We start from the raw sequence: 18,449 nt of genomic DNA on the forward strand, positions 1-18,449 counted from the left end.
CTATATATATATCTGTCAGGTAAGTTTCATGAACAAAATACATAGTATACCTGCACCTACACTTAAATCACTGATGTGACTATTCTAAAACATTCACTGATTATAAGTTTTGCTTTATTACTAAATATGCTAAGAGAGGAAATAGAATAATTTACAATAATTTTTAAGCTTTGTAGATCCAAACATTGTAGATAAAAGGTTGAAGAAATGCCCTTCTGTTGAAGCCATTTAATGGAAACGAGATTAAAGTTTATTTCACTTCCACTGATATATCAAGTCAACATCAAGGACATAGTGCAAAATGAGCCACTGCATTCACTACCAGCATTATTTGCCACTGGTGTAAATTATAGTCAGTGCACTTTAAAATGCAGTAGTACTTGGATACTCCGTCTACAAAAGTACATCTTTTCTAAGGAATGATGTACTGAAGTAGAATGCAAATGAAAGAATAAATTACTTACATAGTATTTGTGGTATACGAATTATGGATAAATCATAAATGTGAAGATACATAGGTGTAGCAGACAGGTTACAGTAGGTGAGAAGATAGATCAGCATTTTTAATTGGTTTGGTCATGGTGAAGAACATATGATCTAGAATTTGTTGGGAGGCAGGCACAAAGGAAGCCCTATGAAAGGATGGACAAATGTAGGGAAGGAATTGCTGTAGTGCTCCAGTGGAAGGGACTTAACATCCAGGTAGTGAGTGCATCCATAATAGAGGTGAATGTTGCAGTGTGCAGGATTATTTGAAGTATGTACTGCCAGTAAGCTGTCTATGTGGGCATAAAAAGTAGCCTGTGCAGTAAACATTTGTTGCTTGTAGAGGGAGAAGTTCATCCATATGCAGCAGTTTTGAAGGGTGAATGTGGCACTGATCATAGTTTTTCTTTTACTTGGGAGCTACTCTATCATGGTAAATGGCTTAATAAATATAGGAACGTATTTCATGGAGCGACACGGCTGAGCCCAGAAATAATATTGTATGCAATCTGCTGTATAACAATAATGTATGTAATCTGCTGGAAGCTGCAAAACCAATTTATTTCCTTATACAAGCTAGACTATGACACAAAGTGATGGAATTTTGCAGTAACATTTTCAGTTAACCAATACCATTTTCAGTCAACCATGGAAATCTAACTTCTAAAAACATTCTAAGTTATGAAGAATACCAAGTATAATGAAGGTAATATGAAAACGCCAAACTAAAAACAGAAATTTTCTTACTTATTAATTGTTCAGGCGTGAATCCATCATCACATGTAAACTGAAGAGAATATTGTGATCTCCATGGCTGATGTGTCATCAACGTCCTTAAATTTAAAGAAGCTTCTCCAGCTAGCAGGTAAGGTGAAACTATAGGATCTGAAAAGAAATTATTGGTTGTTAAAATCACGACAACACTTGCATGTGCAAAACACATTTTACAAAAAAATGGCAAATTACTGCATCAAAGCCTACTATTTACTGCCTCTAAATACCAAAACTTTTGGAGTTTGCCAATCCTGCTGCCCCCCAGAGGGTCCCTTTTCCATACCCTAAACACTGGTTCAGTCATGAGGTCCATTTCTGGCATGAGTTTTGTAAAAATCCAAACCTAACTTTTGGCATCTACCAAACAAAAGTTGGGTAACAATTACACAGGGAAGGCGAAAAACTGAAGGAAAAATTGTAATTACTCTTCTTTGATGGTGGCCCACTATTATCTTAGCAATGAATATAATTTTCTATTTGAAATTTTATGAGTTATTTTCAGCAATGGATATAATTTTCTATTTGACATTTTAATATAGCTATATTTCTAAAGTACATGTTTACTGCTATTGAGGTAAAACATTCTAATAATTAACTGTACATGCAACAAAATTTAAAGAACTTTACTGGATGTAAGACAGAAGCCACTATTATAGGTTAATGGTGGGTGTAGTTTCTCTTTTCAATAAGTCCAACTTGTTGCTTTACTCTTTCTGTATCCTTGCCATCTCAGCATCTGAGATGATGGCGAACGATTCATTTTTCTGCATTATTGAGCTGTAAATACTTCAACACAAGTCGTGAATGCAGACACAAAATCTGATATTTTTGAGGCCTGTTTGCAAATAAATATGACACAATCTTCTTCAATACAATATTATAGGTATCTTTTACAAAAACCAGCCCGAGAAGAGTCTAATTGAGACTCAGAGGTCTGGAAAAACTAAGCCCTATTAATAATAATAATAATCTTTTACAAAAATTTAGAATGTATCATAAGACACTAGTTCAAAAATGCCAAGCATAAGTTCAGTCTTTTTGAAGTATCTTTGCTTCTCTATTCTTAAATTTTTGCTCCTGATCCAGACTTTGGATAATTTGGATTTCATTAATTTTCTACAATGCATATTGGCCTAACCAGTATCTAAAGTCAACATCTACACAAAGATGTAATCTCCAGGAGTACCAGGGTCCATTTCCAGAGTATCCATGAGGTGAAAACTGCTTGCAAATCCTAAAAATTATACCATAAACCTTTCATAAAGCTCAATTCTCCTTCTCCTATTCAACCTAATAGGTATAGCACCATCTTGATTAGAGTGGCACAAATATAAATCAAATACACTTATTAGACTGAGACTGGACAATAAAAGGGTATTCTGCACCAAATCTCTGGCTAACCCTGGGATCGACAGGATAATTTGGACTTAAGTTATATAATCTTGGCATCATTATCTTAATCTTCCTAGCTTAATACATAAAAAGGTTATTACTTAGTAGAAAACAAGCAAGCAAAACTACCCTAGGACTATGGTATCAGGACAGACAGGGTGATAAAAGCAAAATGGCCAGAACTGACTCTGACTGACAAAACCAAAAATAGTGTCACTCATAGAGATGTCAGTAATGTGGGATTCCAAAGTGGAGAAAAAAAAATAGAATACACATAGTACCACAACCTGCTGATTTACTTTAGAAGGCTATAAGATACACAAGTAAAAGTATTGGCAAATCCCCTAAATGACATAACACTAGTTATGAAAGAGAACTTGCAAGAATTAAAAAATGACAATTTGTCGAAAATTGCATTTTTCCTAACTATACAAACCTGAGGTCCTTTAACAATAGGAAGGTAACTAGCGGCAGCTGGGACGGTCGTAAGCTTCGAACAAGGGGAGAACGGTAGTTAACTGCTTGTCCGATCGTGCGCGCGCGCGCGCGCCCGAGAGGTGAAGAATCACTTTTGCTTTAGGCCCATGCAAAAAGTTGCAGAGTGAGGGGTGGCATGAGGTGGGACTATATGTAAAGGACCTCAGGTTTGTATAGTTAGGAAAAATGCAATTTTCGACAAATTGTCATTTGTTCCGATACGTAATACAAACCCTCGGTCCTTTAACAATAGGAAGACTCACTTCTTGGGTGGGAGGAATCTGAGTCTTTTTGGTGAACAGACTGGTGTTCGTCCAACCCTGGAGTGCCTCCCTGGTCGTAAGAGCAAGGGAGGGATCCAAACCTCTGTCCGATTGATCGGGGTGTGCACCGCAGGATCAATGGTCAGACCTCTGGGCCAAGTACTAAGAGAGAGGCAACGTATCTCTTCGTACCAGCAAGCAAGAACTTGTTCCTGTTTGCAAGAGACAATCATAAAATGATGGGTTTGTCTCAATTTGGCATCCACTTCCTCCCCTTGTTGGAGGAAGTGGTGGATATTTACTCCTATCCCTACGAAAAGGGAGGGAATAGGATGGTGCTCTATTGAGTAGCTCACCTGCATCTCGTCCTTACCCAGCAGGGTGACGACCGTGTCCCTCTACCCAAAGGTAGAGGGAAGAAAAAGATAGGGAAGAGGAGCCAGTCACACTTCTCATTCCTCATCCATTCTTACGGTCACACCAGGACTCGATGCTGTTCAGCCTGCGAGGGTCTGGGTTAACTACACAACGTGTTGAGCAACCACCACGGTTCCCAAGGAAAAAGATCCAAGGAACTGTGGGCAATATCCTGAAGGTAGAAGGAGGTGCATGCGGTCCGGTTGGACCAGGCGCCTGCCTTCCATTACCTGCGCCACGGAGAAGTTCTTGCGGAACGCGAGAGAATGATGAAGAGGCGTCCACACTCATCCTGGGTGTCGAGTTTCTTCAGACAGCTCCGTCGCACCTTCACAGGACAAAGCAGCATAGCCTTCGTATCGGAGGCGGTGACGTCCATTAGGGAGGGTATTGTGAAGGACTCGAACCAATCGTCAGTTACCGAAGGGTTCTGAGTCTTCGCTACGAAGATCGGTACGAAATCGAGCGTCACAAATCCCCATCCCTTTGTGCTTGACTTCTCAAGAGAAGTCATGCCAGTTACCTAAGACGAAAAGAAGGGAATAGTCGTATGACCTATCCCTCTTCTCGACTTTGGTTATGTACAGTACTCATACTGACAGCTATTAAGACGAAGTAATGATTGCTCTGGAACAACCGAACTAAGTCCACAGCATAGTTCGTAACTGACTCGGACGCTCTGACAGCTGCCGACTGACTGGTTCGGAATCAGTAGAGGCAAGTGTCCAAGCATCCGGGTAAGTCACGTGACCTTCGCCCTTTAAAGAGTTATGCTGAGAGACCAAACAAATAAAATATTTGTTAGTCACCGATGCCGGACGGCGCGGCGATGATTCTCTTAATGCATAAGCTCAAAAGGCGAAAGTCAATTGCCTTCAAAATACCGAGGTCCCTGATGGCAAGAAAATCTCATAGACGTTGAATCTCAGCTTAAGGAGAAACAACACTATGTGACGTTGAAGACGAAGGTAGGCAATGAATGCAACCTACGTCTTCCAGCTGAATCGAGAGAAGGAATCTCAAGATTCTAAACCTGTGCTTACAAATGACTGAAAACGCTAACCGCCATTTCATTGCTGTCCGTTGTGCAATGAAAGCGGGGCGGTTCTTCAGTAATGAAACACAGGGGAGAGCCGCTTGAAGAACTGCTTCTCATGGCTGAAAGTTTGGAAGTAGAGCTGGCAGGTGTGGGAGTAGGCGATGCCTTTCAATACATCTGCTAATCCGGGGTGAACAATGAACAACTTGTACACCTCCGAATACAAGATATTTTGAGGACAAACTCAGATTCCGCAAAAATCATTCTAGCATTATCGGGATACGATGCAGCAAGAGGGACTATTACAGAATTCTGTTCACCGTGCGGGTAAACAGAAAGATGGAGAGTCGAATAGATATCTCTGTTTAAAATTCTCGCAATACCGAAGACGATGAATACTAGCGTTTCTCAGCAGTAGATGGTCATTCATGTATGCGAGAATCCCCGTTAATCAGAGACTTAAGTCCGTGATTGTTGGGCAGAGATACGGTTGTTATTCAATCAAAGCAGGTGAGAAAGACATAAACAACCGTCTATCTCAAAGCGGCAGCTGATACTGAAATGCCTCGGGCAATTCAATACGCAGTAGCTGTCGCTGACTCGTCATCCTGAGTTGCCAAGTAATCCTTTCCACGAAGGAATGCGTTCGGCTAGAACCACCGAGCATAAAAAGATATGCTCGAGCAATTATATTTAAGCGAAACGAATTTCGTAAATATAAAAGCTAAAATGGTGTTGTTGTGACAACACCATAAGTATATAAAATTGAAACTGGACAAACTCCTGGAGGTTGCAGGCAACCCGGGTTGCAGTTCAATTAGAATACTTTTCGTCTAAGTCGCAATCCGTAGAATAACCAGGATATGCGCCTACCCCTCGGACCATTCAACTGCTTAGCAGAATCATGTCGCGAGGTTAATATACGTAGTATATTTGTAGGATTCTGAACAACGATCTCCATCCTAAATTCTTTCCTTCAAGAAAACAAAACTAAGGATTGGAGATCGACCACCTTCGTTCTCTATTAAAGAGAGTGAAGGAGAAGTCTTCCTCGAAGGAAAGCTTCAATGGTGAACAGAATACTAAGACGATAGTTCCAGCCAAACTGGATATTCCCGTCCGTTCTTCTCTATTCCAGGTTGGTCGCCTACTGTGAGATAGTCTTCTTTCAGCAGCAGTCCTTCTTCCTAATGCTAAGAAATTCCAGGAATTCGAGCATAGGCGAGGTTCCCGATTATCGTGTAACATATCGGGGATTCTCGTCTCGCTCACTTTGGACCGTGGTCTCGGCCTAAGTGTTTGGAGATCGTAAGAAACTCTAAACACTCTGAATGCGCTAGAAATTCCGTAGAATTCTAAGCAGTCTGCGAAACCCCCACCGAATTCGTCAAACGATATCGGCTGGTGGTCCTCTCGATTCCCGTAGAAATCGAGAATGGGGCAGGATCCCTCCTCAACGACCGGGGCTTACGTCAGGTAGGACCCGAAGGTCCCCCCCCCTGGTAGCGCAGTCCCCAACGTGGGATCCTACAGAGAAATCTCTGTATGGATCCTTCCCCTTTCCCTCGTAGCCGTAAGGAGAGAGGGAATGGGGGAGGAATTGGATACTCGCTCGCCTTCCCAGTGGAACTAGCAGTTGGAGAAGAGTAGGAGCAGCCATCGCCTTGCGGCGATGGCCTCTCAGAGTCTGGGAAAACGTATCGTCAGGAGACGTTTTTCGTTTTTTCCCGAGGAGGGTTACGAACTCTCCACTGTAGGTAAGGGTCTGCCGCCACTGTGAACGTCGTCTGGGTGGGGCTGATCGACACCTGACAGGAGAGAGCCGATACCGTCTCACGACTCATTCCAGTCCTCGTCGAGGTCGAAACCTCTCAGGAGGACCGAAGGAGTATTTAAATACGGTGTCCGAAGACACGTAGAAATTAGAAAGAAACGCCGCTGTCGCAGTAGAGGAGGTGGAAGTAGCTTGATCGGACCGGCGCCCAGAAACTGAGAGAGCCTTCTTGTCCGGAGACGAGAGAGACTGGTTCAAGACAGAATCGGTAAGCTCCGATCGCGGCATACCCACCCACCGTCGGTTTGGGTTCCCTCTCGGGCCCCAAAACGACTCGAGCAGAGACATGGGCTCTGCTGGTGGGAGCGGCGATCCTTCCCCCCGGTCGTTGTGCTGACGAATCAGTGCAATAACCTGGGTAAAGTTACTCTGAATCTCGGAAGTTACAGCGTCTTGAGGAGTAGGACCGTCCAGTCCCTCCAACAAGAGCAGCTCCCAGTACCCCCCTCCTTCAGAAGAAGGACCAGCAACAGATCCCTGACGGTTGCCTCCAATCACTTGCGCGTACGTCCTGGTTGGTCCTAAGACCAACCTGGCACGTGCGGCGTCGTGACGGGATCGTGAGCGGCGCATCTCTCACGATCACTCCTATATACCTAGCTCTTCCTGGCGTATGCCGAGGAAGTTGAAGGTATCGGAGAGACAGAACTGACGCTACCCCCTCTCCCCCCTGACGGTCGCCTCCAATCACTTGCGCGTACGTCCTGGTTGGTCCTAAGACCATACGTGGCACGTGCGGCGTCGTGACGGGATCGTGAGCGGCGCACCTCTCACGATCACTCCTAGCTACCTCGCTCTTCCCGGTGTAGCCCGAGGAAGTTGAAGGTAGTGGAGAGACAGACCTGACGCTCCCCCCCGCTCGCTGGCAGGACCAGCGTACGTGGGGGGCTGCAGCCGTCACCAACCCGCGGTGGGGATCGATCTGCAGGCCTGGCGTGCCGCTCACCCTGTGGCGAGCGGCTCGACTGAGCACGTCGACCCCGGTCCCTTTGCGTCAGACGAGCTGCTGCTGGTCACCGTATCCGCCCGGTCCCTGTGGAGCGGCGGTCAGGTGACCTGCAGAGCGCGCTTTCGCCGTGAGACCGGTGAGCGTCCTCGCGGCACGTCAAACCGCTGGTACCAGCCGAGGCTGGTACCGTCGGTCGAGGGGACCTGGGGGACCTCTTCCCAGCCTCAACCCGTGGCCGGTCAGAGACCGTCACGTCCAACCGAGGTACCGGCTGGTCGCTGCGAGAGCGGTCCAGGCTGGCCTGGCGAGAGTCACCTGAGCGGCTCTCGACAGTCTTCTGCTCCGTGCCTCGGTCATGACGCTGAGCGAACTCAGGCGTCTTAACTTTGGCTGCACGGTCACCCGAAGGAGATCGTACACTCGGAACTTCTCCGCGGACGAGAAACCGAGCCGGTACCTGGCTTAGCAGCAGAGCTGCCAAGACCAGGCGAGGGTGTACCAGCGGTAGCCAGCACACCCTTGGTCCCCGTCTTCTTCTTCTCAGAAGGGGAGACGGGCCCCGTTCCCGAAGGAAACAGGAGACCAGCAGAAGAACCCCCCCGTCACACCGGAATGTGACGAGCCCTTCGAAGTTCCCGAAGGAGTCTTCTTAGGGGGAATAACAAAACCCGGTTACCAGCTGTCGCTCTGCGAGAGCGGCCGCTGGCCTGGCGAGAGTCCCACCTGAGCGGTTCTCGCCAGCCTTCTGCTCCAGTGCCGTGGTCTTGGCGCCGAGCGAACTCTGGCGCCGAAACTTTGGCTGCACGGTCTCCCGAGGGAGAGCGTACACTCGGGATCTCCCGCGAACGAGAGACCGAGCCGGAACCTGGCGTAGCGGCATCGCCGCTAGCACCAGGCGAGGAAGTACCAGAGCTAACCGATACTCCTCTGGTCCCCGTCTATCTCTTCCTTACGGAAGGGGAGACGGGCCCGTTCCCGAAGGAGCAGGAGGACCAGCAGAAGGACCCCCGTCCCACCGAGGTGGGACGGGCCCTTAGAAGTTCCCGAAGGAGACTTCTTAGGGGGAGGGCAGGCCTTCTTCTTCTTCGGCTTATGGGCCTTAGAAGTCGAAGGGGAAGAGGCAGCAACAGACTAAGATGACACCTTCCTCTTCTTCGTCAGCTCACGCAGGACAGTCGTCAGGTCCTCCATCCAGGCCGGAGTCGGGCCTATTGCCGAAGCAACACGGCCCCCGACTGCACCTGTCCGGAAGGACCTGGGACTGGGGAAGACACACCATGGGCAGGACCAGCATGGACAGGCGCAGGAACCAGGAGCGACAGGAACAGCAACCAGCTCAGGAGCGGCAGGAACAGCGGCAGCGGTAAACACAGAAGGGACAGCCAAGCCAGTAGCGGGAACCACATCAGCGACAGGTACGGCAGGCCCAGCCATCGCTCGTAGAATCATCGGCAGCCAGCGTGGTACTGGCGGCCGGTCCAGGGGCGAGCTGCTGGAACAGCGGAAGTCTGGGGCAGGCAACGCGAAGAAAACACAGGCGGCGGCGGCACATACCCCTCCTCGGTACGGCGCGACCGGCCCTAGAAGCGGCAGACGGCGTCACCGACACAGCATGGGGAGTGTAGACCAGCGGGGGGAAGCAGCATAAGCGGCCGTGAAGGTTGTAGTGGAGACCACTCCAAGGTCACCGCCCCAGACCTCGCTAGACTCTGCAGCAGATCGTGGATGTAGGCACGCCCTGCAGCCGCAGTGGTCCATAACTGTCCAAAGGTCGTGCTCCCACGGCTGTAGCACCTGCGGTAGCACAGACAGATTAGTAAGAGGGGATGTTTCCCCTCACGCACGGGGGGGGTGGGGGGAGACAATGCCCCACCCCGAACGGAAGGAAGACCCCAAAAACAAAATACGAGAACTGAGCGGGGGGGCAGGAAAGAAGACGAAGAATCGATACCAAGGGAGTCGCGGGAGAGCTTTCCGACGACTTCCTGGCGGACCTCGCTTCCCCTACCCCCGCACAGCAGTGAAAAGTAATATGAAAATGAAACAGAATACTGCACTTGCGATTCACTTCAATAGAACTTAAAGAGGGAAAAATCAATTCCCGGTAAGAGCGGAAACTTGATCCATAATAATATGATGCTATCATAAAATATATGAAAATGAACAATACTGCACTTGCTATTTTCACTTTCACAGCAATAAACTCGTAAGGATTAATTCCCGGGTAAGAGCGGAAAATTGATCCAAAATTAAATTTGATGCAATTAATAAATGAAATGAAAAGAAAACTGCATTGCGAATCCACTCTCATTGCATTCTATTCATAAAAAATAAGAGGCTCTTGCCGAGCGCAATCAAGCTCTCGGCAACGAACGCACAGGGCAAAAATATAATGAAAAAGAGTACTTACATCTTTCAATTACACACTCTCGCCAAAATACATGACTCGGCGCGATGCGCCCGCCCTCGGCGCCGAGACATAATTCAAGGGTTCAATTCATGAAAGAGCGGAAATCGCCGTCTCTACGGCGATAGCTCCATGTTGATTCATAATTAAGTAATGAAAATGAAACAGTGTACTTACAGTTTTCATTTTCAAGTCAAACAAACCATTAGTAGAAAACACAATATAAACAAAGCATACGACGATGAAGCGGGCAGAGAGCGACGACGAACACGTCCTTCACACCCGCGGCCGAAAGCAAAAGTGATTCTTCACCTCTCGGGCGCGCGGGCGCGCGCACGATCGGACAAGCAGTTAACTACCGTTCTCCCCTTGTTCGAAGCTTACGACCGTCCCAGCTGCCGCTAGTTACCTTCCTATTGTTAAAGGACCGAGGGTTTGTATTACGTATCGGAACAAAAATACATTAAAAAGCATACATTCAGTTTCAATGTTGTTGCATGCAGTAACTGAATCTAGAGCACTACTCTTCCGGATTCCTAAAACCAACCAAATGTGTTTCTAGATTAGAGACACATATAAATGAATGCATAACAGTGTTTTGCTATTAGTGAGCATCCACAACTGTCTACATGATAAATTTGTGTACCTTTAGTGAAATATAAGAAAATAGGTGAACTGGAAACCTTCAAAGACATATCCAGAACACGGAGACATCCATCGATGGTAGCAAGAACAGGTCGATCCGATGCTCCCCAATCCACATCTACCACCTTCACAATGTCACGGGGTGATTTGACTTGACTTACCAAAACAACCTTTGCAAGAATAGAAGAAATAAATCATTTACACCTTTAGCCTTTAATGATACCTTACTAGAATATCTCCACCAGTATTTTACAATGATTAACTCTTGACTCATCTGATGTTCATGAGATTACTGAAGCAAAAAATTAAATCAAATAAAGTGGATACAGAGGAAGCTTTTTTTATAGTCATTTTCTTTCAAGAAATTTCACTGTCACCTTACATAAAAACTTTTACAAAAACTTTCAGCTGTCTCTGCTCTTCAGTGACCATAAAGATTTGACTGAAGAACTGCTATACAACCACTAATGGTGGCTTAACTAAAGCATTGGAAAGGTAATCAGCTTTAAAACAAAAGACTGTCTCCCACACACCCTTTTTTGTCTTTTTACTCTTCTAACCCAATGCTCAATTCTGAATGATAAATCTACCCACTGGCCATCATTTCTCAGTTACACTTTCTTTAAGTGGTTCCTAACTTCCATTGTTATCTTACATGAAGTATGTTTTATCTTACGTGCAAAGGCTAATATTGTATTACTTCATCTTCAAAAAATTTATATTTAATAGTTTTTTTCTTAAGAAAACACTAATGATGCAGTCAGACTAAAGAGCAATTCTTAAAATCTTTTAAAGACTATCCAAGTAATACAGTTCCACTGATTTTCTGTCTTGTTCCAAAACTCTTGAATTTAAATGGTACCCCTACCATTCTTGAAAGGCAATAATAATTCAAACAAAAGAGTACTACTTCATTTGCTTTTTAAACATGTGCTAGGGATATGCAAAACGAGTATTTTTGGGAACAAAAGCCTGCAAGGTTGCCCACTTAAACACTATCCATATACTAGTTTTAGCATTTTCAAAATAATAAGACAAAACCAAATAACTGGCATAGAGTAACCAAAACCAGATTGCACAACGCACATAAACAAACAAACAAAAAAATATTTTTGGGATACAACTTACATCTCTGACATCCCAGATATCAATGCCATCAGCAAATAGAACAACAAGCTTCATGTTGTCACGTCCTGGGGCAAATCTGACCTTTCGTATCCACCCTCTGTGAGTCGCTATGTGGCGTGAGATTCGAGTTTTCAAATCCCAAACAGTAAGGTTTCCGTCTGCATCACTCAGCACAATTTCATGGCTCTTCCATGCAATGGATGTGATCGCACTCATCTGAGACTGTAATGTAAAAGGTACATAATCAAAATTAGACAGAAAACACTAAATATTTTGTTTTTTTTCTTTGAGTTTGATTACAACAAATATCTAAATACCATTATGATATATTTTCATAATGATAGTCAAATGCCCCAGTTCACATATAATCTTCAAGCATTTTCCATCCCAGGGAGCTTGTTTAAACAAGGCAATATTCTGCATTTGGATGGAGACATTATTTTCAAAAACTACACCTTTACAGAGTACCCTTGTCCCCTGCAATTATCTCACAGTTGACCACTTCACACATTGACAAAAAAATGGCTGGTTTTTTTGTGAGGGTTTGGGCACATTATTTTCCTTTCAACTCCAAGCAGCTTGAACAATTACCTCCACTCTGCTGGTTCATATTTGGCATGGAGTGTTTAACACTGGACCAACAAAATATGGTTAGCAACTATGATATAAACATGATCATTCATTTTTTTTTTTTTTAAAGACTGGTTACTTACCATTTAATAAAGTAATGGTCATAGAGCCCATTTTTTCCATGATTAGCTCGAAAATCACCATACAAATAAAGCATTACACTGTTACTTACATCTGGTGGTACTTTACTTCCATCTTTAATAACATTGCCTTCAACAGAAAAATGATATAACTGGCCCTCTGTGTCGGTGAAAACAAATGTTTCTTTTGCAATACTTGTCCTGTCACCTGAAATGATGAAAAGACTGCAATTAGAGAACTACATATACAGGTGCACCTTTCAATATCTAATGCATATCATACTATCAATTATCCTGTCCTCCAACTGCTTATGTCCCTTAAAAATATTTTTAAAAACAATTTTCTGGTTTAAAATAATTGCAATATTTCCTCGGGCACAAAACCACGTAATGCTCAATTACTGGTTGAAATTAATGAATCAACATTTAGACGATGGAATCAGTAGCCCAGTGCTTGTATTTTGTGGGTATTCATGGTGAAAGTTTGTAACAATAAAGAAGTACCTATGAAATTTACATGGAAATTCCTGGTGAAAGTTTGTATCAATAAAGAAGTACCTATGAAATTTACATGGAAGTCGAAGTTCCATACTAACCAACATCTGTGAGGTTTAACACAGATTCTGTCATAGAAGTTTCAGGCTGAGGAGCTTCTTTTGGGACTGATAATTCATGTTTCCCTTGTTCTACTTCAGTAGTTTGACTTTCAGATGTTCGACGAGCTTTGACATGACTAGTTGGAGACCATTCCAGTGCTGAAACTCTTGGAAAACGTCGGGGCATTGTTCTCAGAGGAACCAGTTTCTTTGCATCCCAGAGCTCAAATGGATCTTCTCGGAATACAACGATGAAGTACTGTCTGTGATATATAAAATTCTTCATTATATAAATATTAATTTTTCTTTCAAAAAGAAATTTGAGGAAACATTTTGAAATGACAATTTGTCCAAAATTGCATTTTTCCTAACTATACAAACCTGAGGTCCTTTTACAATAGGAAGGTACTAGCGGCAGCTGGATAGGTCGTAAGCTTTCGAACAAGGGGTTCGGTAGAATTAACTGCTTGTCCGACAGGCGCGCGCGCGACTGAATGGGAGGTAAACAAGAATCACTTTTGCTTTTGGCCAAGCAAAAACTGCAGAGTGAAGGGGCGGTGGCATGAGGTGGGGACTATGTGTAAAAAGGGAAAACCATGCAGGTTTGTATATTCGGTTTAAAAGGAAAAACTGCAATTTTGGCGACCAAAATTGTCATTTGTTCCCGGACACGGCATAACAAACCACCTTCGGTCCTTTTACAATAGGAAGACTCACTTCTTGGTGGAGGAATCTGAGTCTTTTGTGAACAGACTGGTGTTTGCCCACCAACCTTGGAATGCCTCCCTGGTCGTAAGAGCGAGGGAGGGATCCAAGCCTCTGTCCGATTGATCGGGGTGTGCACCGCAGGATCAATGGTCAGCACCTCTGGACCAAGTACTAAGAGAGAGGCAAGCGTATCTCTTCGTACAGCAAACAAAACAAGTTCCTATTTGCAAGAGGCAAACATAAAGTTATGGTTTGTCTCTTGTTGCATCCACTTCCCCCCCCTTGTAGGAGGAAGTGGTGGATATTCGCTCCCATCCCTAGTGAAAGGGATAGGATGGGGCTCTGTCGAGTAGCTCACCGGCATCTCGTCCTTATCCAGCAAGGTGATGACCGTATCCCTCTACCCACAGGTAGAGGGGGAGAAAAAGATAGGAAGAGAAGCCCAGTCACTCCTCTCATTCACTTATCTATTTCTTACAGTCACACCAGGACTCGATGCTGTTCAGCCTGCTAGGGTCTGGGTTAGCTACAACAACGTGTTGAGCAGCCACCACGGGTCCTAAGGAAAACGATCCAAGGACCCTGTGGGCAATATCCAAAAGGTAGAAGGAGGTGCCAGTGGTCTGGTTGTACCAGACCCCTGCCTTCAGTACCTGCGCCACGGAGAAGTTCTTGTGTAACTCGAGGAGTGTACTTCTAGGTCATCTTGGTGCTGACGAAGAGTCTTTCAACACTCAGCCTGGGATGTCGAGTTTCTTCAGAAAGCGCGGTCGCGCTTTCACAGGACAAAGCAGCATCTCCTTCGCATCGAAGGCGGTGAAGTCCATTAGGGAGGGATTGTGAAGGACTCTAACCGATCGTCAGGAACCGAAGGGTTCAGAGTCTTCGCTACGAATTCGGTACGAAATCGAGCGTCACGAATCCCCATCCCCTGGATGCTTGACTTCGCAGGAAAAGTCATGCAATTACCTCAGAGGAAAAGAAGGGATGGTCGTATGACCTATCCCTCTTCTCGAACTTCGTGATGTCCTGTACCCATACTGGTCTATTCCGTCTGCAGCGAAGTTGTTCTTCTCTGGGTAGTGGATAGGACACCGACACTCAATGGTGGGTGTCGATGGTATGGGTACTGTGACAAGCCGTTAGGACGAAGAAAAGACTGTTATGGAACAACCGAACTAAGTCCACAGCGAAGTTCGTAACAGACTTGGGCGCTCTGACAGCTGCCGACTGACTGCGTTCGGTAGGAGGCAAGTTGTCCAAGCACCCGAGCAAGTCACGTGACCTTCGCCTTAAAAGGGTTATGCCAAGAGACTAAACAAATAATTTGTTCGTCACCGATGCCAGAAGGCAAGGTGATGACTCTCTTAAGGCATGTGCCCAACAGGCGAAAGTCAATTGCCTTCTAGAGACCGAGGTCCCTGATGGCAAGATATCTCATAGTATAGTTGATTCTCGGCTAAGGAGAAACAACATATGTGTCGTTGAAGACGAAGGTGTACAGAAAATGCAACCTACGTCTTCACAGCTGAACCGAGAGAAGGATTCTCAAGATTCTGAACCTGTGCTACAAACACTGAGAACGCTAACCCGCTATTCATTGCTGTCCGGTGAGGATCGTAGTTGCAATAAAAGCGGAGCGCTTTTCAGTAATGAAGACAGGGAAATACTGCCTGAAGAACTGCTTCTCATGGCTGAACATTTGAAGTAGAGCTGTCAGGTCGGAGAGTAGGCGATGTCTTCTGACATATCTGTTAATTCGCGGGCGGAGCAATGAATAAATTGCACCACCCTACGAATACGAGATATTTTGAAGACAAACTCAGATGTCTGCAAAAATCATTCGCATTATCGTGGTGCGATGCAGCGGGTGACTAGTACAGACTTCTGTTACCGTGCGGTAAAAACGAAAGATGAAGAGTCCAAGAGATATCTCTGTTGAAAATTCTCGCAATGTCGAAGGCGATGAAATCGAGCGTCACAGCAGTAGATGGTCCCTTCATTATTGCGAGAATCCCCGTTAATCAGAGACCTAAGTCCATGATTGTTGGGCAGAGATACGGTTCGGTAGTCAATCAAACCAGGGGAGAGAGAGAACGGAACCGTGCATCTCCGAGACCTAGCTGATACTGAGCCGCTATCAGGCAGTTCAATACGCAGTAGCTCTCGGTGACTCGTCATCCTGAGTTGCCAGGTAATCCATTATTCCACGAAGGAATGCGTTCGGCTAGAACCATCGAGCATAAAGAATACGCTCGAGCAATTATATTTAACGCCGAAACGGATTTCGGTAAATACAAAAGCTGATTTGGTGTTGTCATGACAATACCAAGTATCTAAAATCGAAACTGATAACTGCTGGGAGGTTGCAGGCAACCCCGAGTTGCAGTTCAATTAAGATACAATTCGTCTCGGTCACAAACCATAGAGTTAACTACGGTATGTGCCTACCCCCCGGACAATTCAACTGTTAAAAGAATCATGTCGCGAGGGTAATATACGTAGTATATTTGTAGGTTCTGTACCACGACCTCCATCCTCAAATTCTTTTCCTCTCGAGGAATGAGAATAAGGATTGGAGATCGACCCCCTTCGTTCTCTAGTCAAGAGAGTGAAGGAGAAGTCTTTCCCACAAAGGAAAGCTTCAATGGTGAACAGAATACCGAAAACGATAGTTCAAGCCAAACTGGAAGTTCCCGTCCGTTCTTCTCTATTCCAGGTTAATCGCCTACTGTGAGATACTCTTCTTTCTTTCAGCAGCAGTCTTCTTCCAAATGCTAGAAATTACAGGAATTCGAGCATAAGCGAGGTTCCCGATTATCGTGTAACAATTATCGGGGATTCTCGCTCACTTTGGACCGTGGTCTCGCCTAAGTGTTTGGAGATCGTAAAAACTCGAACACTCTGAGTGTGCTAGAAATTCCGTAGAATTCTAAGCACTCTGCGAAACCCCCACCGAATTCGTCAAACGATATCGCTGGTGATCCTCCCGATTCCCGTAGAAATCAAGAAAGGGGCAGGATCCCTCCTCAACGACCGGGGCTTACGTCAGGTAGGACCCGAAGGTCCCCCCGGTAGCGCAGCCCTAACGTGGGATCTTACAGAGAAATCTCTGTAGGATCCCTCCCCTTTCCCTCGTAGCCGTAAGGAGAGAGGGAATGGGGGAGGAATTGGATACTGGCTCGCCTTCCCAGCGGAACTAGCAGTTGGAGAAGAAAAGGAGCAGCCATCGCCTTACGGCGATGGCCTCTCAGAGCCTGGGAAAACGTATCGTCAGGAGAAAACGTTTTCCCGAGGAGGGTTACGAACTCATACTGTAGGTAAGGGTCTGCCGCCACTGTGAACGTCGTCTGGGTGGGGTCTGATCGACACCTGACAGGAGAGAGCCGATACCGTCCTCCGACTCATTCCAGTCCTCGTCGAGGTCGCAAACCTCAGGAGGACCGAAGGGGCGGTATTCAAATACGTGTCCGAAGACACGTAGAAACGCCTCTGTCGCAGTAGAGGAGGTGAAGTAGCTTGTTCGACCGGCCAGAACTGAGAGAGCCTTCTTGTCCGGAGACGAGAGACTACCTGGTTCAACACAGTCGGCAAGCTCCGATCGCGGCAGACCCACCGTCGATTTGGGTTCCCTCTCGGGCCCCAAAACGACTTGAGCCGAGATGTGGCTCTGCTGGTGGGAGCGGCGATCCTTCCCCGAGGCCGTTGTGCTGACGAATCAGCGCCATAACCTCGGCAAAGTTCCTCTGGATCTCGGAAGTCACAGCATCTTGCAGAGTGGGACCGTTAAGCCCTTCGAACAAGAGCATATTCCGAGAACCTTCCTCCTAAGAAGGGGGAACAGCGACAGCCCTCTCGGTCTTCTCCATCCACTTGCGCATACGTCCTGGCCGGTCCAAGAACCGTGCCTGGCACGTAGGGCGTCGTGGTGGGATCATGAGGGCGCACCCCTCACGATCACTCCTCAATACCTCGCTCCTCCCGGTGTAACCCGAGGAGGTTGAAGGTACGGGAGAGGCAGACCTGACGCTCCATCCTCGCTCGCTGGCAGAACAGCAGGCTTGGGAGGGCTGCAGGCGATCGTCAACCCGCAGTGGCGATCGAGCTGCAGGCCTGGTCGAACCGTCTCGCTGTGGAGAACGGCTGGACTGAGCACAGCGGCCCCGATCTCGAGTGTCAGAAGAGCTGGTGCTGGTTGCCGTACCCGATCGCTCTCTGTGAGAGCGACGGTCAGGCGACCTGCAGGCTCCACTGTCACAGTGAGACCGGTGCTTGTCCTCACGGCACGTCACGTCGCTGGTTCCAGCCGTGGCTGGCACCGGCGAACGGGAAGGACCTCTTCCCAGCCTCAGCCCGTGGCCAGTCGTGGACTGTCACGTCCCCGGGTAGCCAGCTGGTCGCCGCGAGAGCGAGAGCTGGTCTGGTGAGAGTCGCGCGAGCGGCTGTCACCAGTCTTCCGCCCCGTGCCGTGAACCTGACGCTGAGCGGACTCAGAGGTCTGGTTCCTGGCTGCACGGTCGCTGGTAGGCGACCGTACACTCGGCTACCTTTCCCGCGAACGAGAGGCCGAGACGGACCCTGATGCAGTGGCAGAACCACTGACACCAGGCGAGGAAGTACCGGT

The 18,449-nt window shown here is 46.5% G+C and overlaps 1 protein-coding gene across 2 annotated transcripts in view; it reads right to left on the reverse strand.

Annotated features, from left to right (window-relative positions):
* Positions 1-18,449, reverse strand: part of LOC135225884 (WD repeat-containing protein 11-like) — a 94,781-nt gene that overhangs the window by 11,809 nt on the left and 64,523 nt on the right. For both annotated transcript variants that reach the window (XM_064265452.1, XM_064265451.1), the window contains 5 exons: positions 13,118-13,380; positions 12,614-12,729; positions 11,812-12,033; positions 10,685-10,853; positions 1,234-1,371 (listed from right to left, as the gene is read on the reverse strand). In XM_064265452.1, the coding sequence (XP_064121522.1) occupies positions 1,234-1,371; positions 10,685-10,853; positions 11,812-12,033; positions 12,614-12,729; positions 13,118-13,380 (908 nt within the window). The remainder of the gene's footprint in view (positions 1-1,233; positions 1,372-10,684; positions 10,854-11,811; positions 12,034-12,613; positions 12,730-13,117; positions 13,381-18,449) is intronic.

This window comes from Macrobrachium nipponense, chromosome 13 (assembly GCF_015104395.2).
Source record: "Macrobrachium nipponense isolate FS-2020 chromosome 13, ASM1510439v2, whole genome shotgun sequence".
Lineage (NCBI taxonomy): Eukaryota > Metazoa > Arthropoda > Malacostraca > Decapoda > Palaemonidae > Macrobrachium > Macrobrachium nipponense.